We start from the raw sequence: 24,900 nt of genomic DNA on the forward strand, positions 1-24,900 counted from the left end.
TGTTTGATGGAGGACTAGCGAGCCAGATGGCTGCACCAGGCTCCAATCTGATCTGGCAGAGTTTCCCCACTTAGCTTCCATTTACCTGACTTACACATTAGACATTGACCCTTTCGTTACCAATCCGGCTGAAACCGGCTCTGGCTCTGTAGGACAAATGTCTTGTTTTCATACGTTTTGAATTAAAATCTTCCATCAAACCTTAGTCACAATTTATGTTCCTGACACTAGCTTAATGATAACTCAGTTATTTTACTAAATTCTTTGTTATATTTAAAATTAATTGAACGAAACACAGAGCATCTCAAAATAAATACGGCAACGAAAGGGTTAAAGTGCTTCCCTCATAAAAGCATCTGTTGGAACAGACCATGCCTATCATCTCTTCTAGTTATGCTACTGCTAATGGTCTTTTTGGCCTTGTGAGGTGCTGGGCTTCAAAGAAGTTAACTGTTATTGTTTCACCTTACTGGAAAATCAGATATTTGTGTGAGTGCTTGGTTGTTTCAGCATGACAGCCTCGGCATCATCTATAGTTTCATGAAGCAAGTGTAGAGACCTTTATTCATACTTATCACTTCTTTTCCTGTTTTTCTTCCATTCTCTTACTGTTTGTTTGCTTTTATAACTTATGTTCTTTTACACTGAAATCTTGCAGACAAATTGTTTTATGTCCAATGCACCGTGCTTCAATTCACATAACTAATCCTAGACTATCATAATAAAAATCATGTGGGTATAAACAGAGTAATAAACGAAGGAATAGATTTATATTTATTATCTATACTACGTTTGTAGAACTTTGATCTATTGGCTAATGTATTTCAAACAATGATCATAATCTGACCTTAAGATTTTAAGAGGTTTCAGTGTCACTCATCTAATGATCATGTGAACAATTAGTCTCAAGCTTAACGAGATTTCTTTCTGTTAATTAATTTACTACGACTTTTGTAATAACAATTTATTTGTAGTAAAACCATTCGTGGAAAGACTAAGAACGTGTAGAATCTTCAAGTTTTGCTTTCACAAGGTGATGTAGGCATCAGATTTAATTTGCTTATCTGCCGAATTTTCTAAAGGTAAATTAAAGGAAAAAAGTGTTGCATTAATATAGTGAAAGAATTTTACCAGTCTTAAAATCCGTATACACACACACTTTCTTAAACTGGATTTTATGCAAATTATTATACAAAAAAATGGTACAACGATGGAATAAACATTTAATATTTAATCTCGTCCTACAAAGTTCTTAGTGTAAATGTTAGTGCAATTAGTAAAATAAGTACCAGTAACTGAAAGATAGGCTAATTGATTATGTACTATCTGCTAAAAAACAAAGAATGTTCTTATACAAAGATATATAAAAAGAAATCATTATAAATATTTGGACTTTCGCATCGTTGAGGTCACCTAAATTTTCAAGACATTTTTAACATAACATTTATTAATTCATTCAGCGCCTTAATCCACTCCTCTAGGCGCCGTTAGGTTTCGTTGCACAAAAATAGAGGCTATTATTTGTTTCAGTCGGAATGTGAGGAATACATTGGAAGCATTTAGTAGGAAAAATCTCGAAGACGACAAACGTAAAATAAGTCGAATTAATTCTATTTCAGGAAACATTTTAGAGTTATCCCCCTTTACTAATTTATTACGTACTTGTTTATTTATTTATTTTTGACAGATCAAGAGATTTTCGTATATATTATTTCTCTTAAAATTACACTCAGCGTAAACAATGTTTTAAAAAAATATATTCGTTCTTAAAAATTTTATTGTGGGATACCGATTAAAAAAAAATAAACTGAGAACTTGTTGCTGTGTGTTTGGCTTTAAAAGATTTCTGACTAGAAGCAGCATCAAAATGGCCGCTTACGGTGGAAGGCTGGATTGTGTTTTCCGATGTTTCCAGATTGGATTATTAGGAACTGATGGAATATACCTGATATTGTAAAATAGCTCCCCTCTCACAAACATATATTTATATATATATATATAAATATATATTAGAAATAACCAACAGAGATGAACCGCCATCAAGTTTTGACTGGCGCCTGTAATTCAGGAGACCAATGTTTTGCAGTTGGGAGCGTTGAAGGAATACACTTTACGGTAAGTAGTAGTAATAATAATAACAATGATTTCTAACAATGAGACAGGACATCGAATGTTGATAGGAAGGCTTTGACGATTATGTCGAACAGTTTGCCTATCAGTATATGACAAGCACTTATCTTTTACAGACGGAGGAAGGATGAAAAGCCAAAGGAATCGACCCCGGTTTATCACTCCACCGAGGTCGATAAAATAATATAATCGATTTCTAACATAGGCACAAGGCTACATATTTTTGCGGAGGTGTGCTATCGCTTTTAATCAGATCTCTGGGACTTGATTGGTACTTAATTTTATTGTGCACTTGGATAAAATGAAAAGTCAGGTCGACCCTGGCCATTCATCCATCTGAGGGCGATAATGATTTCTATTGATTCGACGTTAAGGTGATACACGATGATTGTCTTTGCAGCTAGGTTGACATTGTGGTAATAATAATACACCTACTCACTTCCACAGAAACGTCGGTGTGGTCTCTTGACCTGATTGAAATCGCAGCCAATTTTCTCAAATCAAACCCCTAACATTTTGGAATGGGCAAACGACGTTGCGTAATGTAGTCCCACCCCTTAAAAGATGGCAATAGCGGAAATCCTTTGAACAGGGTCGACTTGGGTTCAAACACCACTGCCTTTAACAACAACAACAACGGAAGCCCTTTAGTTTTCTTTACCTCTGACATGCCTCTAACATTTGTTTTCGTTTCTTTTTCCTTCTTTTCCATGTAATGTTAGACGACATTCATTCCCCCCCCCCTCCCATTTCACCCTTACTACAAATGAAAAGCTCTTGTTTCTGCCAGACGTGGAAATCATTTGAGTGTCTCATATGTTTTATACCAAGTACTCTGAGTTTTTAGGTATTTTCAACCGTGTGGTAGCTTCTAGTATTTTTATGCGTATCTAGTAATGCATTATCTAATGTATGTGCTTTTTATTATATTTTTTTTTATTTACTTATTTATGTATTTTTGAGACGGTGGTTGGTGATTTTTTTTTGAGGGAGATTAGGTTTGTTATTTCTAACGAGTCGAACGGACACGTAGGAGACCTCTAAGCTGGCTCTTAGTTGCTAATAGTTATGGTAGTTGTGTCGCTGGTTATAGTCATCATTGGATAAGATCCATAATGAAATATTATACAGCTAATAACATCATATCTTTCATTCAGACTTGGTGCACGTAGAATTGCACTATTCATTATATCCTTCCTATCTGAAGACAGTAGGATGTAATATTAGGGAGATTTTGGACGTTTTTACTAGCAGGTCGAGTGTGTTCATTAGGCCGAATTGTTAATGGTTTATCCTGTACGTGGTATATGTTGTCTATGCTTAATGTTTCTTGGCGTAACAATCTTTTTTTTTTCTACTTATTGTTTCCCGTCGTTAATAAGAGCCCTTATACATACGTATTTCCATATGTTGTGAAAGGGATTTATTAAAAATTAATTTAATTGCAGAAAACACAAGCTTATCTAGACTTAACCCTTGTCCCGGTTTCATACCATCACCTGGCCCTCGCGTGTCTTCAGCGGAGTTCGCTCTGTTGCAAGCATTCAAACCAGGTCTCCGAGCTGAAGATACTTTTCTACCTATCTCCAGCTTCGGAAGCCCCGTAAAAAAATTTTTTTTTTTAAAGTCAGGGGCACATCCATCTCCTGACTGAGACATCACACATCTATTTATCTATCCTTCTATTTGTCTATCTATATCTAACTATCTATCTATCCTTCTATCTGTCTATCTATAATTATATATCTATCTATCTATCCTTCTGTCTATCTATAATTATCTATCTATATCTAACTATCTATATCTATCTATCTATCTATATCTATCTATCTATCTATCTAAGACACATACAATTATAATGTATTTACTCATATGAAATAATACTTGAGGCTTATTCTTGGATGTAACCCATGAACTATAGATTCTTTATGCATATGTATATATTCTTCTACATACATGTACAACAATACATAAAGGCGCGCGCGCGCGTGTTACAACGACACGTATGTCCAAGATAAGATTTTAAAAGATGACTTTGTATTTGTTGCTCAATGAAGTTTATTCATTCCGTTTTCGAAAGTTGAACTCTTGACACGGATATAATTAACGCGCAGACACAGACGTGTGTGTTCGTATTGACCTCGGCCGGAGTCCAAATCCCGCCGAGGTCAACTTCGCCTTTCATTCTTTCGGGAGCAATAATAATAATAATAAGTACCAGTGGAAACATTAGGGTCGATGACGTCGACTTACCCTTTCCCCTAAAACTGCTGGCCCTGTACCAAAATTTGAAATCGTAATGATGATGATTATTATAGAAATTTAGCGTTAAGCAATGTCCTTTTGATCAATTTAAAATATAAAGAGAAGCTTGAATATGCTTTCTTTGCACGCATATACACATTTTCAGTTTGCCAGGTATTCTAAGGTGCGATTTAAGCATTACTTATCTACCAAACTCTCCGAAAACGTACGTATACACACACACACACACACACGTATATAATATTTTCATATGTAAAAGCATCGCGTGCACCGCTAGAAAAAGAAGATAGAGAGAGAAGACCACCACCGCCTTCTTTTGTAGAATGTCTTTCCATTTATCCTTTAGACTTACGAAGCTATCTCAAAAAAAATGTCTGTGTACTTCTAACCAACAGATTGCTTGAGAAAATGCATGTCCCATTATCTGACTTTGGTCTGACAATCTGTAGAATTCTAGCTGGCAGATTTCAATCAATATAGGTGTCTCTCTCTCTCTCATGACGTTGGCAAGTGGGTGTGGATGGCTCTCTGACGATGCTTTGCAGATTGTCTTCACTAGGCCGGCTCTTTCTATCCGATTGTGTAACACTAATATTGTCGGCAACAGAATATTCCCCCAATTTTAAAACGAAGTAGTTTATAATGATTACTATTACTGGTATTTATTTAATTTGCTAATTATAAATAACGATCGGTAATCTGTATAGAAATGCCCAGATTTACTCTGGTTATCTCCATCCCTCTGTAATTTTTTAAAAATTATAGCTCTTTATATATATATATATATATATATATATATATATATATATATAATATATATATATTGTGTGTGTGTCTTTCGGTCACCTTGCGGCAAATAAAAGAAAATATTACTAGATACCGTTGTTGTTGTTATTATTACTACTATTATCCCGCCGAGGTCAATTTTACCTTTCGTCCCTCCTCCGGGGTCAATAGCATAAAGTATTAGTTGAGCGCTGGGGTCGATGTAATTGACTTTATCTCCTCCCGTCAAAAATTGCTAGCCCTGTATCACTATTATTATATACTCCAGTTTGATAAGTATCGAATGGGAGACGACGAAATCGTTGCTTAATAAAATCGATATTTGCGGAGGCGAGAAATAATCGTGAAAGATCTTAGCTGACTGTTTCTCCGTCTGAATCGTTATAACGACGAACAAACATAACCTTGGTAGAATCGTTAGAACATTGGGGGGGGGGGGTAAAAAAAATTGCTTTGCGGTATTTATTTCGGCTCTTTGCGTTCTGAGTTCAAATCCTGTCGGGGGTCAGCTTTGCTTTTTCATCCTTTCGGGGGTCGATGAAATAAAAGTACAAGTCAAGTGACGAGTACTCTTATTTCGACTAACACTCTCCACTCGGCCCAGCCCCCGCCTCAGAGTCTCTGGCCTTGTGACTAAACCAGAAACCATTATTATCATCATTATCTACAACATAATTTGAGGGGTGGGTATTTATGTGTGTGCATAATGTGTCTATGCATGCATGTGTGTGTGTATGTAGAATGTATGTGTGTCTGTTGACAGAAGGAAAGAAGGGCTGACAACGGGGACTGTTGGACCCAGCTGCGCTCCAATTCCTATGTTCTCGTTGCCAGGGTAGGGTTCTTTTACGTTTCATTATAGGCATATACACCAATAATTAGAACAGCACAAAAATAAATAAATAAATAAATATCCTAATGAAATTATATTTTCAGTACCGAGATAAGAGTTTGTACGAAGCTGTTTGATTTTACTCCGTCGCTAACTCAGAGTTTTGTAGCTCGATACATCTGACGTCGCCCGATCGATGCTATCGATCGGGCGACGGAGTGAATCACCAACTTTGTACAAATAATCATACCCTGCAACACGGTTTGGGTTATTCTTCCCCTTGTTTACGAAACAAAATAATGTGTGCACCCGCCCTCACACTATCTGTCTGTCTGTCTATCTATCTATCTATCTATCTATCTATCTATCTATCTATCTATCTATCTATCTATCTCTATCTATCTATCTATCTATCTATCTGCTATCTATCTATCTATCTATCTATCTATCTATCTATCTATCTATCTGCCTATCTATCTATCTATCTATCTATCTATCTATCTATCTATCTGCCTATCTATCTATCTATCTATCTGCCTATCTATCTATCTATCTATCTGCCTATCTATCTATCTATCTGCTATCTATCTATCTATCTATCTATCTGCCTATCTATCTATCTACCCACCCATCCATCCATCTATCTATCTATCTTTCTGTCTATCTATCTATCTATCTATCTACCTATCTATCTATCTATCTATCTATCTATCTATCTATCTATCTATCTATCTATCTATCTATCTATCTATCTATCGTATTTATGTAATATATATGTGTGTGTGTGTGTTGAATGTATCGATATGTATGTATAATGAGTATTCAATATTTGTGTGTGTGTATTTAAGTATGTTTATAGGTGATAATAGATGCACAGCACCTCACGATCACAACCTTAGAACAGAAAATAAGATGTTACAATGTGAGACCCCACCCAATCAACAACCTATACTGTTCTTTTCCCGTATTTTCTTATCTTCTTTTCCCCTTTCCTTATCCATTTAAAGCCTACATTTATCGGTATGTTTAGAAGGGCAGACAGGGGCGAATTAGCAAAAGACGAAGAAAGGTGGTGTAGACAACAAACAGACGTATTGGTTTAACGCTCGGCAAGTGAAAAAGTCTTTAACGTTTCGAGCCTACGCTCTTCCACAGAAAGAAACAAGGAAAGAAAATAATGTGTAGTGGCTAGCGATCTTCGGTTTGCTTTGTGCCACAGAACGTTCGTTGTACAAGCGAATTTCATTTACCAGTCATCGGTGGTACAGTTATTAAATTTATAAAGTGAAATTGTCCTGTCTGTCTGTCTACCTATCCACCCACCCACCTATCTATCTATCTATCTATCTATCTATCTATCTATCTATCTATCTATCTATCTATCTATCTATCTATCTATCTATCTACCTACCTACCTACCTACCTACCTACCTACCTATCTATCTATCTTTATATCTACCTATCTTTATATATAAGATAGATATAACGATAGATATATAGATTATCTATCTATCTATCTATCTATCTATCTATCTATCTATCTATCTGTCTGTCTACACACACACGAGGATGTAAGCCAACTCAGTATTGAATATATTTCGCTCAACACTCATGCTTGAGTTGAAAAACAAGAAAAGGACTCAATACAGAATGTGAGGTATAAGATATTTATTACAGACCCGACATTGCTTGTCTGTCTGTCTCTCCCCCCCCTCTCTCTTTATATATATATATATATATATATATATATATATATATATATATATATATCTGTGCAAGGATGTAAGATTTCTAGTTCGCTCTGTCTTTTTTTCTGTTTTTCTTGTTGAAGTGATTGATTGATTGATTAGAGTAAGGTGTATTGATCTGATTTTGAGTTGCAAAAGATTACATCTATGAAGGTAGGATTAGCGTTAAATTTCACCATTTTCTATTGGACACTGTATTTGCGTAGGTAGTAGACTAGTTCTTGACTTTATTAGCAGGCCGCAAACGAAAGAAGAAAGCCGTAGAAATTCTCTTCCTGTGGCCTTTCTCGTCTCGTTGTCCCTTAAGCTGCAGTTAAAAGTTTGAATGAATGAATGAAGTTGCAACGTAAAATTGCTCTTTCTCACCCTCCCTCCCTCCGCTCTCTCTCTCTCTCTCTCCCTCCCTCCCTCCTCTCGCTCTCTCTCTCTCCCTCCCTCTCTCCCTCTCTCTCTCTCTCTCTCCCTCCCTCCCTCCCTCTCTCTCTCTCTCCCTCCCTCCCTCTCTCTCTCCCCCCCCCGTGGTTAAAACCTTCTAACACAATAAAAGCAACACCGTTATACTTTTAGCTAGGCACAATGCGTTTGTTTGTTGTTGTTGTTGTTTAACCCCAGGTCAGCTTTGACCGAGCAAACTTGCGTTCAGGTCCAAGGCAATTTGGCCCGTGCCTGTGCTCGTGACCACTCTATATCATATTCAGACGTTGTGCTTCTAGGACCACAGGGAGAATTCGGTTGCTCTTTCTAGTAAGTCGAGCGACTACGTAGAAGCTGGTCCGTGCGTTTGCATTTCATGAGACAATTTGTACGTACATACAGAAATGTGTATATTTTACATACACACATGCACCCATATATATAGACACACACACACACATACACTCACACACATATACATACATGAACGCATACATACATGTATAATGTACATATATTCTTTTACTCTCTTACTTGTTTCAGTCGTTTGACTGCGGCCATGCTGGAGCACCGCTTTTAGTCGAGCAAATCGGCCCCTGGACTTATTCTTTGTAAGCCTAGTACTTATTCTATCTGTCTCTTTTGCCGAACCGCTAAGTTACGGGGACGTAAACACACCACCATCGGTTGTTAAGCGATGCTGGGGGGACAAACACAGACACACACACACACACATATATATATATATATATGACAGGCTTCTTTGAGTTTCCATCTACCAAATCCACTCATAAGGCTTTAGTCGGCCCGAGGCTATAGTAGAAGACACTTGCCCAAGGTGCCACACAGTGGGACTGAACCCAGAACCATGTGGCTGGTAAGCAAGCTACTTACCACACAGCCACTCCTGCCCCTATATGTATACATACATATATGTGCATCCATACATCCATCCATCGGTGCATATGCATATTTACGTGCATAACTCATACATTGCTACAATACACTCATTCATGTATACATGTATTGCATACATTTATTGTATACATTTATATATACAATGTATACATGTATTGCATAGACTTTATATACAGACATAATCATACACTTGCATTCATACATTTACATATGTATATGTCTTGTTAGAGACATGTTCTTAATCATCTGGACGTTTGTTCTTAACTGTATGGTCTTATTGCTTGCAATTATGATTGCCACAAACCTCAAACAGCAAAACGGGGACAACTCTGGTGTCGTTATACCACAAATATTTCCTCAGTACAACTGATGAACTACTGGAAAAGGGTGAAAAAATACTCCATGGAGCAAAGGCATGAAAGATATATCACATTGAAAGCACCAGTTCTCGTCCGATCACCAAAATTAAGCAACATCGAGCCTAGTTAGTACTTTGATGGGTGACCGCTTGGGAAACCTAGGTGCTGTAAGCATTCCATTACCGTCCAACCCGTGCTAGCGCGGAAAATGGACGTTAAACGATGATGATGATATATATATATATATCTGTAAAATAATATATGACAATTATTCAGTAGCCAAGATAAAACTCCGAGGTGGAAATCCACAACACCATCTCTTCGGTTATCTGGCCATCTCTTACCGTTTTTATATCTCTCTCTCTCTCTCTCTCTCTCTCTCTCTATCTATCTATATATATATATATATATATGTGAAGGTGTTGGTGTGACTTAAAAAGCATCCAGTCCCCACTGTAAAGTGGCTGGCATTTGGAAGTGCATCCAGCTGTAAAAACCGAGCCAGAACTGACCTCACCTGTGCTTGTGCCACGTAAAATGCACTAAGTCCACTCTGCTGGGTGGTTGGTGTCAGGAGGGGCATCCAGCTGTAAAAATTCTGCCAAAACAGACACAGAAGTATGGTACAGGCCCCTGCCTGGCCAACTCCTGTCAAACCGTCCAACCCATGCTAGTATGGAAGGCGGATGTTAAATGATGATTTACATCCAAGTGTACATTTACTTAGTAAGTGACTGACACTAATCATTTACAGCTTCTGTGCAGTGTCAGACAAAGAAACAACACACATACAGCACACACACAACACACACACTACATACAACACGCGCACACAACACACATGCAGCATGCACAAACAACATGCGCACTCAACACACTCAACATGCATGCAACATGCCTGCATAACACACTCACACACACAACACACTTACAAATAGGTGCAGACATGGTTGTATGATAAAGAAACTTGCTTCCCAACCATGTGCTTCTGGGCTCAGTCCCACAGTGTGGTACTTTGGGCAAGTGTCTTCTATTGCAGTCCCGGGCCCATCAAATCCTTGTGACTAGATTTGGTACACAGAAGCTGAAAAGAAGCTCATCATCTATTTATACATTTTGTATATTTATTCCATATATATATATATATATATATATATATATATATATATATATATATATATATCCTCTCTCTCTCTCTCTTTCGGAGAGGCACTGAGCAGCTATACGCACACATACACACACGGCAGTAACTTCCATCTACCGAATTCAATCAGAAAGCTCCGGTCGGCTCGGGGCTATAGTGGAAGACACCTACCCAAAGTGCCACGCAGTGGGACTGAACCCGAAACCATGTAGCTAGGAAGCAAGCTCCCTAACCACACAGCCATATATGTATATATATATATATATATATAAAATATACTTGGAAATGGATGCATGGTATTCAATTAAATAATAATATATAATATCTATATATATATATATATATATATATATATATATATGCATGTATAGGTACAGGATGTAACCAACATGAAGTACAAAAACAAGCAAGTTAAATACACAAACAACGAGAGAGAAAAAATTGAAAACGGGACAATTAACACAAAAAAATGACCCTTCATCAGTTGTTGGCTGTCTATGTCTTCGAAGACTCATATTGTCATTGAATGCTCGAAATGAGGAGTAGATAGACAGCCGACAACTGATGAAGGGTCGTTCTTTGTGTTACTTGTCCTGTTTTCAATTTTTTTCTCTCATTGTTTGTATATTTAACTTGCTTGTTTTCGTGCTTCATGTTGTTTACAGTTGGTGACATCCTGTACGCCCCCCCCCTATATATTAGGTTCGTGAACACTTGCGAAAATTGAATTTTTACTCGCCAAGTACTAACAAAAACAACAAAAATTATTCTTCAAAATAAAGACCATTATTTTCCAAGACTTTCTACGCACTTTTGGGACAACCTTATCTATATAATTTTTATACATAAATGTTGTTGACGGTGACTTCAAAGTCTTGGCCAATTCAGCCATCATCAAATGATGGATTGGTTGGCTGAAACTTCGAAGTCACTGTCAACAACATTCTTGTATAAGAATGATAAACTTGTACTCTACAAAAGTATAGGGTAACATCATCATCATCATCATCCTCATTTAATGTCTGTTGTCTATGCTGGCATGGGTTGGATGGTTTGACCAGGGCTGGTTAAGCTGAGGGCTGTACCAGCTTCCAGTCGGATTTGGCATGGTTTCTATGGCTGGATGCCCTTCCTAACACCAACCACTCTGAGAGTGTAATGAGTACTTTTACATGCCATTGGCACCCCATCAGATTAATGTAAAATTGTTTTTATTATAATTGAACATAAAAGCAAACATTGTGTGTGTGTGTGTTTGTGTGTGTGTAAAACATTGTCTGGATATCATGTGATAGTTGTAAATGAGCATCATTGTCATATGAGGTTGTTCATTTCCAGTTTTCTGTAAAAAACAAAAAAAAATAAAACATGTATTGCTATCAAAAAATATTACTTTGCTTCGGAAACAAGTGATGGTTGGCAACAGGAAGAACATCCCAGCTATAGGAAAGTCTGCCTCAACAAATTCTGTTTGATCCATGCAAGCATGGAAAAGTGGATGTTAAATGATGATGATATATATGTGATGAGGTTTTTGTTTCCATCTACCAAATCCACTGACAGGACTTTGGTTGGCCCAGAACTATAGTAGAAGGTGCCATGCAGCGGGGACTGACATTGTGTCCAATGGCATCACTTTGTCTCCAACAATTCAGTGCGACACCAGTGCAGAATCACCTCCCTCCGACAAGTCATCCTAACGAGACGTCTGCATTGGCTGGGTCATGCCCTCCGTCATCAACCAGGAGAATTCATCTACAAAGCAATTGCCCGAGCTCCCCTTCAGGGTTGGCGAAAGCGATGTGGTGGACAACGAAAAACCTGGCTGATGACAGTCAAGGCTGATCTGGAACCCAACCTAGGTCTCCATATCTACGGCGTTCGCCGCTGGAATAAGGAGTGGTTGGAGATAACGTGGTCATTAGCCTCAAATCGCCAGGCCTGGTTGGCGTTTGTGAGAGATGCAGCATTGAGGATGGATGAAGCCAACTCAACCTACCCCGGGTGAATGCTGTCTCAAGTCAAGTCAAAGTGACATTGAAATCACATGATTGGGGAACATGCTTTTTAATGTACGTTACATACATATAGATGTCCATAAGTGCATGTGGCTGTGTGGTAAGAAGCTTGCTTCCCAGCTATATGGTTCCAGGTTCAGTCTCACTGTGTGACACCTTGAGCAAGTGTCTTCTACTATAGCCTTGGGCTGACCAAAGCTTTGTGAGTGGATTTAGTAGATGGAAACTGAAAGAAGCCTGTCATATATATATATATATATATGTAAGTTCAGCAAAAATTTAGATTCAGATGAATATGGTACCAGAATAAGGCACCAGAATTTGGTATGGTATTATCCATATAAATCCATGGGGTGATTATAATCAAAATAAGCAACAAGGATATCGAAAGGTAGTGTAGTGTAGTACAATTGTTTCATGCTATTTCATTTAATTAAACAATGTAAGTATTACATCAGTTTTAAAATGTAGAGCACTCTTCAGCCACATATGGAACTTTTTAATATTAAATTGACAATGTTCATTTTTATACTTATTCCATTTGCCAACATTACAAAGAGGGTAGGTATATAGACAGAGAGGTGAATTTCATCAGTAAAAACATGGTAATAGAAGATCTTGACTCATGGGCAGATTTTTTATCACTCATGATAATGTAATGTAAAGTCTAAAGGAAGAAGGAGAATGATTTGACAGCTTGTCGAATCGTACTCCCTCTTCCTTTTGATTCTATTTATTCTTTCCTTTTTATTTCTCACATGAGGAATGCCTAAGCCTAGAATTGGTACTATACCATAATACTGCCAGCTCTCTGGTAATTCTAAGGGTGAACAAGCTCTATTTTGTATTCTAATATGTTCTTAACAGAATACACCTCAACTATACATATATATGTATATATTGGTGTGTGTCTGTGTTTGTCCCCCTGCCATTGCTTGACAGCCGATGCTGGTATGTTTATGTTCCTGTAACTTAGCAGTTCAGTAAAAGAGACTGATAGCATAAGTACTAGGCTTACAGAGAATAAGTCCTGGGGTCAATTTCTTCGACTAACCCACTTTAAGGCAGTGCTGCAGCACGGCCGCAATCAAATGACTGAAACAAGTAAAAGAATAAAAAGAATAGATGTCCATAAGGTGTGTAGCTCAGTAGTTGGGAGTTTTCAGTTCATGATCATAAGGTTGTTATTTCAAAAACCATTGTGTCCTTGGACAAGACACTTTTTCATCTTGCTTCAGTCCACTCAGCTTGCAAAAATGAGTAGTACCTGTAATTCAATGGGCCGGCCTTATCACATTCTGTGTCAAGCTGAATTTCCCTGAGAATTAAGTTAAGAATACGTGTGTCCCTGGGAGTGCTCAGTCACTTGCACATTAATTTAACAAGCAGGCTGTTTGTTGATCAACTGGGGCCCACCCCGCTCATCGTAACAGACAGAGTGCCAATTGTTTTTTTTAAGTGCATTACTTAAGTACAGGTATTTACATAGATGCATGCATTATTTTGATAAATACATTACATATAAAAGCAGTAGGTGCTGGTACCACATAAGAAGCACCAGTGATGGTGCCGCATAAAAAGCAGTGGTGGTGGTGGTGGTGGTGTCACATAAAAAGCACCCAGTACACTCTGTGGAGTGGTTGGTGTTGGGAAGGACATCTCTATATATATAAACAGCAAAATTTCTGTCTGTGTGTATGTGTATCCTTTATACAAATCCACAATTTTTCAGTTAGAGGGCTCGCACTTTCTATGGTCATTCAAAACCGTCCAAGGGTGGTCGTGCACATCTTTACATTTCCCCAGTCACCCCGCAAAGTCATTAAAAATATCAATAGAAGTGACTTTTGGGGGAATTTTGTATCCAAAACCCAATCAAAATGCCCGAAACTTGATACGCCAATTGAATGCCAGCTAGGTGTATGTGATTGTCGGAGATTTGGACAGTACTTCGCGTGTATGTGCACACGCATGCAGCTGTATACGCATGCACTAGCACTATGACCCGGCGTTGCCAGGTCATAGTGCTAGTCCAGCCATAAAAAAACCAAGCCGAAACAGACTATGGGACCTGGTACAGCCACTGACCTTGCCATTTCCTGTCAAGCCACCCAACCCATGCCATCATGGAAAATGGCCGTTAAATGTTGATGATGATGATACATACATATTTACATACATGCCTTACATAGAATACATACATTTTCATACTTATATGAGTACTTGTAAATATCTAAGATAAAATGCTGTTAATTTTTTTAGATTTTAAAACTTATCTTTATGACTTGTATGTGCTTAGCAGGCTTACAGCCATTGTTTGAAGCATGTCTCTTTTAATAGTCAGTGACAATTACCTCAGGCATAAGATGACAGTAATTACATAAGTGTTGGTGTGTTTGAGTGAGAAAGAAAGTGGAACAGATGTGGGATTGATGGTATATCTTACAAGAAAGTGTGTGGTGTATGTATATGAATCTTTAATTCACTCTGAAGGATGATCAGCAGTTGGGTCCTTAAAAATTAAGAGATTTTTATAATAGCAATTAATAGCAGTTTATACCACCCAAATACATATATATATAATCATCATCATCATCGTTTTAACATCCATTTTCCATGCCAGCATGGGTTGGACGGTTCAGCTGGGGTCTGGGAAGCCAGTAGGCTGCGCCAGGCCCAGTCTGATCTGGCAGTGTTTCTACAGCTGGATGCCCTTCCTAACGCCAACCACTCCGTGAGTGTAGTGGGTGCTTTTTACGTGCCACCTGCACAGGTGCCAGACGAGGCTGGCAAACGGCCACGATCGGATGGTGCTTTTTACATGCCACCGGCACAGGGGCCAGTCGGGGCGGCGCTGGCAACAGCCACGTTCGGATGGTTCTCTTATGTGCCACCGGCACTGGTATCACAGCTACAATTTCTATTGATGTTGATCGATTTTGATTTTGATATATTGTTGGCATCATAAAAATTTATAAACTTTTGAGAGAACATAAATTAATGCCTCTCCCCAGACACAACAGAATATGCTTCAACACACGAACTCATATAAAGAATCTTGCAAACCAAATACAAAAATGAAATTAATCTTTTTTGGATCTCGTAGCACATAAAGCTATAAATAATATGTAAATATCAGGTTGGAAAACCATTTTGGATAGAGAAAACTGAAGACAAGAAATGTGGGTTAGTCCAATGTGCAGCCTGCAACCTTTATTATCCAAAAGGGTTTCAACCCAATATTTTACTTGGTGTTGCTTATAGCTTTATGTTCTTCAAGATTCAGTTTCCTCCCCATCAAACGAAAATTGTTTCATGTTCTCTTAAGGGTTTATAAATTCTTATGACATCAGCAACATACTGTTCTCTCTGGTAAGAATAAAGTTTCTAAAATGGATTGGGAAATTCAAAGAATTGTTTTGGTCCAACAAGTGTAACAGAGATTGCATGAGACAAGTTAGCACTGAGGAGCAGTGACCCCTGTTGTAGCAGTATAAAAGACAGAGAGAGGAGACAACACGTCAGCGAGTCAAATATTGGAATGTGTTAATAAATGACTTGATTGATATTCATCTGTCAAATGACCTTCCTTTGAATGTGGTCCAGAATGGTCGTGTGTCTTGTAGCAGATGAGAAAAATACAAATGGGGTTTATTGAGTGCTTGCTTGCACCATCCTTCTGTATGGCTGCAAGACATGGTTAGTGCAGACTTGCACTAACTGGAATTATCTGACCATTTTTGCATTTGTCAAGTCCCCTGTATTTGCACTTTGGATTTTGTGATGTTTTTCAGTGATTCCCTCCAATAATTCCTATTCAAAGGTGCTTGTGTTGGCATAGTCATGTATTCTGCCACCATGGATGAACTCTGCAATGCAGTCATTCCAGAGCCCCTGCCATGATGGCAAAAATGTAAGCATGGATGGAGAGACAGTTACAAATGCTGATTAATATAATCAAGTGGGATCTTGAATTGATATCTGACCCTTACATATACAGTGTCTACCATTGGAATCATAAATGGCTGATAATATCTGCATCAGACATCTGTGATTGTCTTGCACAGTCAGCCTCTTCATGTAGAACTGACTCCACTTGGTGAATCCACTGCTTTGAACTGGCATGCATCCCACCCCAGGGGTAATGCTCACATGTGTAACATGTACAAATAACAATAGCAGTATCTCATGTGTAGGCAGTATTCCATTGTGGTTCTCATTTCAACTTTATGAAGGATTAATAGTTGTGGACTTTTGGCCCTGAAGAGAAAGACCAGTCTTTGTCATGCAACTTTTGCTATATTAAAGATTGAAGGTTGCCAGACAAGGTCCTCTGTGATGGGAAGGTTTGTGATAAAGCCTGGCGTTTGTAGTGACTTTCAGGGGTTTTAATTGCATTCTCTTCCACGTTTAGTGAGATCATCCTATAATATTATTTTCTTGGTATGTTTAATGATTATAGCTTTATGATGTTGAAGTAAACAAAATTGGGGGAAGGGTTTATGAGGGCTCGGTGTGAGTTTGGCATGTAGTATCTGGGTTACATGTGAATGTCCCTTGGGTGTGGAAGGTTAAGGAGGAATGGAGGGGTGGTATCATCTGTAGAGGACTGGAGAGATGACAACAAGTAAGTCATTGCTGTATGAGAGGAAGAGTGCGAACAGACCCCACCCTTTCCTGAATCCTGGACACACCAGTATCAAGTGATTATGAGTCAGGAAGATCTATCTGCACACACTGCAATGAAGGAAAATGACAGGAAGCTTATGAAATGAGAGATGAGACATACGGCAAACATCAGCCGGCAGTTTGTGTTGTCCACATGCTCACCAAAGCCAAATGCTTTACCGATCTCTAGTGTAAAGATGTTACCATCACCAAATTTCTCTAATTGATGATATAGGAGAGCAGGTGTCCAGTAGATCTGGCTTTAAGGGACCCCCACTTTGGTGCTCCTTAACCCTTTCATTACCAACCCGGCTGACACCGGCTCTGGCTCTGAGTACAAATGCCTTGTTTTCATAAGTTTTGAATTAAAACCTTCACCAAACCTTAGTCATAATTTATGTTCCTAACACTAGCTGAATGATAACCAAGTTATTTTACTAAATTATTTGTTATATTTAAAGTAATTGAAAGAAACACAGAGCATCTCAAAATAAATACAGTAACGAAAGGGTTAAGGAGAGAGAGGGTGTGAAGGTGTAGGGGAAGGTGGTTAATAGTTGTCTCTATTACCTTTGAGATGTTGGGAGTGAGAGAGAGAGATGGGCTGATTATATTACTCTAATGCTAAATCCTGTGTCATAGCGTAACCCCAAGATTTTTTTTCTTTTGACAAAATAGGAAATATTTATAAATGTAAAATTCAACCGCCCCCACTCAATAAATAAATAAACAAATAAACAAACAGCAAAAAAAATGTTTAGATTATCTAAAATATTTTTTTGTGAAAATTGTTAAAAATCACTGTTTGATAAATTGAATGGTTTTGTGAAGGGAAGAAAACTTCCAAGTGTTTGTGTATGGCAATAAATAGGCAGCAGTATTGAACTTGGATCAATAACAACAACAACAGCAACATTACAATGTGGTGGTGGTGGTGAGGGTTACTATTAGAATAACCCATAAATGAATGCTCTGACCACATGAAATATTCTACATTTCAAAGCAGCATTGTGTGGCAAGATTTATTGATATTCAATTGTTGTTGTTTTATAGTTCTTCTGTTCATTTCTGCCACTCTTTACCAAAGTCCACTCTGTGGTGGCGGTGATGGTGATGGTGGTACTGATGATGGTGGTGGTAGTGGTTGTGGCAGTGGTGGTGATGGTGGTACTGCTGCAAGAATATAAAATAGTATTGAATCGCTAGTATTTTCTTCATGTCTGGAGCCCCCACAATAGGGATTGAACTTTCTATTGTTAGTTAAGAGTACACTCACTCATTAACTCTCTCCTTGCAATGCTACATATGTTTTTGGGTGATAGACCCAATCTAGTGGATCTCAAGTAGTGCACTGCGGATTAAAAAAAATATAATTTTAAGGCTTTAGAAAAATCCATACTAAATCTTGAATGCCTTGAAAAATCATGTTTTTCATAATTTTACCACACACAAGTAGGATTAGGATTAGCTGATCTAAACAATTGTTTTCAATATTTTTTCTTAAGATTTTAACCCTTTCATTACCAACCCGGCTGACACCGGCTCTGGCTCTGTGGTAAAATGACTTGTTTTCATAAGTTTTGAATTAAAATCTTCCACCAAACCTTTGTCACAATTTATGTTCCTGACACTAGCTTAATGATAACTCAGTTATTTTACTAAATTCTGTGTTATATTTAAAGTAATTGAAAGAAACACAGAGCATCTCAAAATAAATACAGTAACGAAAGGGTTAAACACAGTTCATCTATAAGAATGCCGCAGTTAAGTTACCTTTTCCCTGCATTAAGTATGATACACAAATGGCTATTTTAATATAATACTGCTTTTGTTTCACATAACAGCTTTTTATTCAGCCAAGCAGCTAATCGCACTATCAGAGATTTTTAAATCACTGTTTTCTAAGAGCAATAGTTACTGATTTTGACTTAGCATGCATTCCGACAGTGGGTATATGTTATTGATGAAGCCCATACAAGGCACAAATGAACATCTAGAATTCTCACCCCTGCTACAGGACAATTTTCATCTGCTGCTGAATCATATCTGCTGAATAAAAATCAATCAGTGTTTCCTTTTTATTAAAAAATAATTAAGCATGCCTTTATTTCAATAAAATTTTTGGTTTTGTTAAACAAAGTTAAGGCGAAAAAAAAACTTCTTGAGAAACCAAATAGTCTTTCCTTCCTTCATGCCAAGTTTGAAGAAAATCTCTCTTTTGCATCTTCCTTTTTTGGTCTCTTATATATACTGCATTTTGTGGCATTATTTCAAACCATCCAGCTTTTTTTACGCAAACTGCACATGCATTTTTCTTGCGTACACATAGTATCGATCGCAACAGCTGATGTACTTACATGTACAAATACACGTTCCCACAGCTTTATCGATCACGTTCTCACCTGGGCGTAGGTGCAGTTGTGTGGTAAGAAGCTTGCTTCCCAACCATATTGTTCTGGGTTCAGTTCCACTGCATGACACCTTGGGCAAGTGTCTTCTACTATAGCCTTAACCAAAACCTTGTGAGTGGATTTGGTAGATAGAAACTGAAAGAAAGCCATTGTGTGTGTGTGTCTTTAAGTTTGTGTTTGTCCCCCCCCTCCCCCGCTGCTTGACAACCAGTGTTGGTGTGTTTATGTCCCTGCAGCTTAGCAGTTTGGCAAAAGTGACCAATAGAGGTACCAGGCTAAATAAATTCATTTGTCTAAAAGTTCTTCAAGATGTTGTCCCAATATGGCCGCAGTCTAGTGACTGAAACCAGTAAAAGATAAAAATACAAAAAAAAAAAGATACTCTTACCCATAATATCATATGTTACAATCTTATTAACAACTAGGCATCTAACACATCTAGACATTTAATTAAAAGAATACAGCCGTTTGTTAATTAATTGCACAGCAAGTTCTGTCAACTGCAGCTGGTCTGATCTCATTTGAGAGTTTGATTGTTTTGGCCAGGGATACAGATGGTGCTGTTAGCAGTCTTTGGTAATACTATACTACATACATTTGAGATTGGACATTGTTCTTCACAATGTCAATAGAATTATTCCTGAAACTCTATATCAAACATTAATTCTTTGTCTTTTGAACTTTATACCTCTTTTCTTTTTTCTCAATTACTTGTAATTTAACCTTCATTGTGCTGTGGAACAAATTATATTGGTAAATTTGTAAATAGAATTGCTATAATTTATTATAATCATTATTATCAAGGTGGCCGATGCCAGTGCCGCCTTGACTGGCTTCCATGCCGGTGGCACGTAAAAAGCACCCACTACACTCTCCGAGTGGTTGGCATTAGGAAGGGCATCCAACTGTAGAAACACTGCCAGATCAGACTGGAGCCTGGTGCAGCCTCCATGGCTTCCCAGACCCCAGTTGAACCGCCCAACCCATGCTTGCATGGAAAACGGACGTTAAACAATGACGATGATGATGTGATAGTTTGTCAGAAATATTGTTAAATTTTCTGACTAGATACCTTCCAGCCTTTTAGTTGCAACTCTTTACATTCTTCATCACCATCATCATTTTTATGTCCACTTTTCCATATTTGCATGGATCTGATGGGGTTTTAATGAGGCTGGTTTTCTTTTTTTTTTTTTTTTTGTGGATGGATGTTCTTCCTGTCACCAACCCATAACTTGTTTCCAAGCAAGGTAATATTTTCCCCTAGCTAGAAATGTTTTTGCAGAATATTGAAAATGATTGGAATTCATTTACAACAATTACATGATACCAAGACAAGAAGTGAAAGAGAGAGAGAGACACACACACACACCTTCACTCCTATGACCATCATCATCATCATCATTTAATATCTGTTTTTCATGCTGGCATGGATTGGACAGTTTTACAGGAACTGACATGGCCAAGAGCCATACCAAGCTTCATTGTCTGTTTTAATATGGTTTCTGCAGCTGGATGCCCTTTCTAATACCAACCACTCTACAGTGTACTGGGTGCTTTTTATGTGGTACCAGCACCAGTGCATTTTTCATGGCACCTTCACTAACAAGGTCACCAAGTACCTCGCAAGACATTATACACACACACACACTGAGTATGCCGATCACTATAAACACACACCCTCACTCACTCTCACACTCACTCTCTCACACTCACTCTCTCACACTCATTCACTCACACACACACACACACACTCACTCATTCACACACTCACTCATACATACTCATACACTCACACTCATGCTCACTCACTGTTACACTGTCACTCACTCTCTCACTCACACACACACGCACAGAATACGACAAGTTTCTTTCAGTTTCAGCCTATCAAACCACTCACAAGATTTTGGTTGTCCCAGGACAATTTGTAGGCGACACTTGCCCAAGGTTCCATGCAGTGGGATTGAACCATGTGGTTGGGAAGCAAACTTTTTACCGCACAGCCACTTTTGCACCTGTTTGTTCCGGTTCTTTACATTCTGAGTTCAAATGCCACTGAGGTCACCTTTACCTTTTCATCCCTCCAGTACAAGTCAAGAACTGGGGTCACTGTAATTGACTAAGTCCCTTCTTTCATTATTACTAGCTTTATACATCATCATCGTTTAACGTCCGCTTTCCATGCTAGCATGGGTTGGACAGTTCGACTGGGGTCTGGGAAGCCAGGAGGCTGCACCAGGCCCAGTCTGATCTGGCAGTGTTTCTACAGCTGGATGCCCTTCCTAATGCCAACCACTCTGAGTGTAGTGGGTGCTTTTTACGTGCCAGGCGAGGCTGGCAATGGCCACGATTGGTTGGTGCTTTTTACGTGCCACCGGCACAGAGGCCAGTTGAGGCGGCGCTGGCAACGGCCATATTCGGGTTGTTCTCTTGTGTGCCACCGGCACTGGTATCACAACTACAATTTCCATTGATTTTTGATCGATTTCGATTTCACTTGACTCAACAGGTCTTCACAAGCAGAGTTTTGTGTCCCAAGAAGGAAAGGTATGCATAAGTGGACTGGCTACATCCCAGGTACCTACATTAGAAATAATTAATAACTAATAACTGGATCTCCATCAGTTACAACAATGAGTAATCCGGTTGATCGCATCAACAAAGCAGTCTGCTTGTAAAATCAATGTGGATGTGGCTGATTGCCCCACAGACACGTGTACCCTTAATGAAGTTCTCAGAGAGATTCAATGTGACACAGAATGTGGTAAGGCTGGCCCTTTAAAATACAGGTACAACTCATTTTTACCAGCTGAGTGGACTGAAGTAACATAAAATAAAGCATCTTGTCCAAGGATGCAACATGCTACTGGGAATTGAACCTACAACCTTACAAATGTGAGCCTAACCACTAAGCCACGTACCTTCACAGTAAAAATAATAATCTCTACATATATAAAGCTGAAGTTGTCTGTATGGCAGGTTTGGTAGCCTTCAACTAATACTATCTCCTCTGAGACCCTGCAGTGCAAGTTGACCAAAATTGAGAGTATGATAGAAGAAGGCTTGCTCTTCTTTCCGTAGAAGAAAAGATTCAAATCGGACCATGTTAAGATCAAGAATTATTTACACCAAAAAGGTGCTTTTATTCTATGAAAATCCCTATTTTTTTACAATTTTTTTACTGCTGTGTCGCCATTTTCCAGTGTATTTCAGCCAGAAAAGTGTTCACTTAAAGAGAATAACAAGCTACATAATGCAAAATTTTTACGTTTCAAAAATTCCAATTCTAAAGGGTTGAAACAAACCCGAGCAATGCTGGGCGATACTGCTAGTCATTATTGTAAACTGATGAGATGGTAGAATTATTAGAGCATTAAATAAACATGCTTTGTGGCATTTGCTTTGGCTCTTTATATTCTGAGTTCAAATTCAAACTATAGGTTAATTTTACCTTTCTTCTCACAGGGTTGATGAAATAAAGTACTAGTTAAAGTACAGGGTTTGATGGCAATGACTAATGTACTCACCCCCAAAATTACTAGTCTTGTGTCTAAATCAGAAGCTATTATTACTAGTGGTGATAGTAGTTGTAATAGTTGTAGTAAATGTTTAACAGTCTTGCTGTGAATGGAATCCAGCATTTGTGGTGCTGCTAAATAAAACCCATACCAAATATCCATTAACAAACAAATGGTTGAATGGATGTATGTTGGTAGTTTCTCTCCTAGTCTGACCTCAACATAAGCCGTTTAGGTGGGTGTGTATAGACACACACACACACATACATACATGAATGCACACATACATAGACACACACACACACACACACACACACATACATGAATGCACACATACATAGACACACACATACACAGACACGCACAAACACACAAGTTTCCTGAGTTTATATAGTGTAAACAGTAATTTATAGATTCTGCGGCAACCGACAGATTAATGAAACAATTTGCTCGCTCCCATTTGTATTTATTTTGGTTCTGGACCGAGAAATAAATTATATTTATCTTCATTGTTGAATCAAGCTGAAGTCTTACTTTTGTTTGGCATCAGTCGACTATGGATTTCCTGAAAGACTCATAAAAGCAAAGTTCATTTTTTGAAAGTCTACTTTCAGGGGATTTTTCCATTTATTCTGTTGATTTCAGTATTTGTAGAGTGTGCAGAATCATTAGCATGCCAGGCAAAATGCTTAGTAGCATTTCATCTGTCTTTATGTTCTGAGTTCAAATTCTATTGAGGTCTCCTTTGCCTTTCATCCTTTCAGGATTGATAAAATAAGTGCCATTTGAGCACTGGGGTCGATGTAATCATCTTAACCCCTCTGGCCTTGTGCCAAAATTTAAAATCAGTATTAGCAAAGTATATATATATATATCCCCGTGCCGGTGGCACGTAAAAAGCACCATCTGATCGTGGCCGTTGCCAGCCTCGCCTGGCCCCCGTGCTGGTGGCACGTAAAAAGCACCATCCGACCGTGACCGTTTGCCAGCCCCGTCTGGCACGTAAAAAGCACCCACTACACTCATGGAGTGGTTGGCGTTAGGAAGGGCATCCAGCGTAGAAACACTGCCAGATCAGACTGGGCCTGGTGCAGCCTTCTGGCCTCCCAGACCCCAGCTGAACCGTCCAACCCATGCTAGCATGGAAAGCGGACGCTAAATGATGATGATGATGATGATGATATGTCTTATATCTGAGTATAACTTCCAACTGCATCTGGTAGTAGGGCTCTGATTTGGGAGTTCCAGGGTTTTGAGGTGCATAGAATCTCTTGGCCACTTATGTTGCCAGGTCTGCTCCGACTGAGAACATAGTACTTGTTAGGGTATCATTTGTGGGTCAATTAGCATGTTTTTGGAAGAAACTCCAAGCACAAGCCCTTACCGCCTTGTGAATATCTTGGGAAAGGAATAAGCTTGGAGAGTCAACCCTGACAGTCAATCAAGGAGTAGAGTCTCTTGAGTGGGTCCAGTGTCCCCTTTGACACCATTCTTGTTCTTCTTGGATAGATGGAGCTCTCCCTTTCTGAAGGCTGTTCACTTAGGAGAAGGCCACTCTAATGTAAAACCTACAGCATGCTGGTCACTGCAGCTGTCTTAGCTATCCGTGTCACTCTGTAGGGTAGGTGTGAGAGGCTGGATCTGGCCTGCTTTGAACATAAAGCAGGAAGAATATTTTGACCGGATATG

The 24,900-nt window shown here is 38.6% G+C and overlaps 1 protein-coding gene and 1 pseudogene across 3 annotated transcripts in view; both read left to right on the forward strand.

Moving 5' to 3' along the window:
• Positions 1-1,854: 1,854 nt before the first annotated feature.
• LOC115220683 (dmX-like protein 2) overlaps positions 1,855-24,900 on the forward strand; it is a 179,075-nt gene continuing 156,029 nt past the window's right edge. For all 3 annotated transcript variants that reach the window (XM_029790800.2, XM_029790802.2, XM_029790801.2), the window contains exon 1: positions 1,855-2,115. In XM_029790800.2, the coding sequence (XP_029646660.1) occupies positions 2,029-2,115 (87 nt within the window). In that variant the 5' untranslated portion in view covers positions 1,855-2,028. The remainder of the gene's footprint in view (positions 2,116-24,900) is intronic.
• Positions 9,508-9,626, forward strand: LOC115221122 (annotated as a pseudogene).

This window comes from Octopus sinensis, linkage group LG17 (genome assembly GCF_006345805.1).
Source record: "Octopus sinensis linkage group LG17, ASM634580v1, whole genome shotgun sequence".
Lineage (NCBI taxonomy): Eukaryota > Metazoa > Mollusca > Cephalopoda > Octopoda > Octopodidae > Octopus > Octopus sinensis.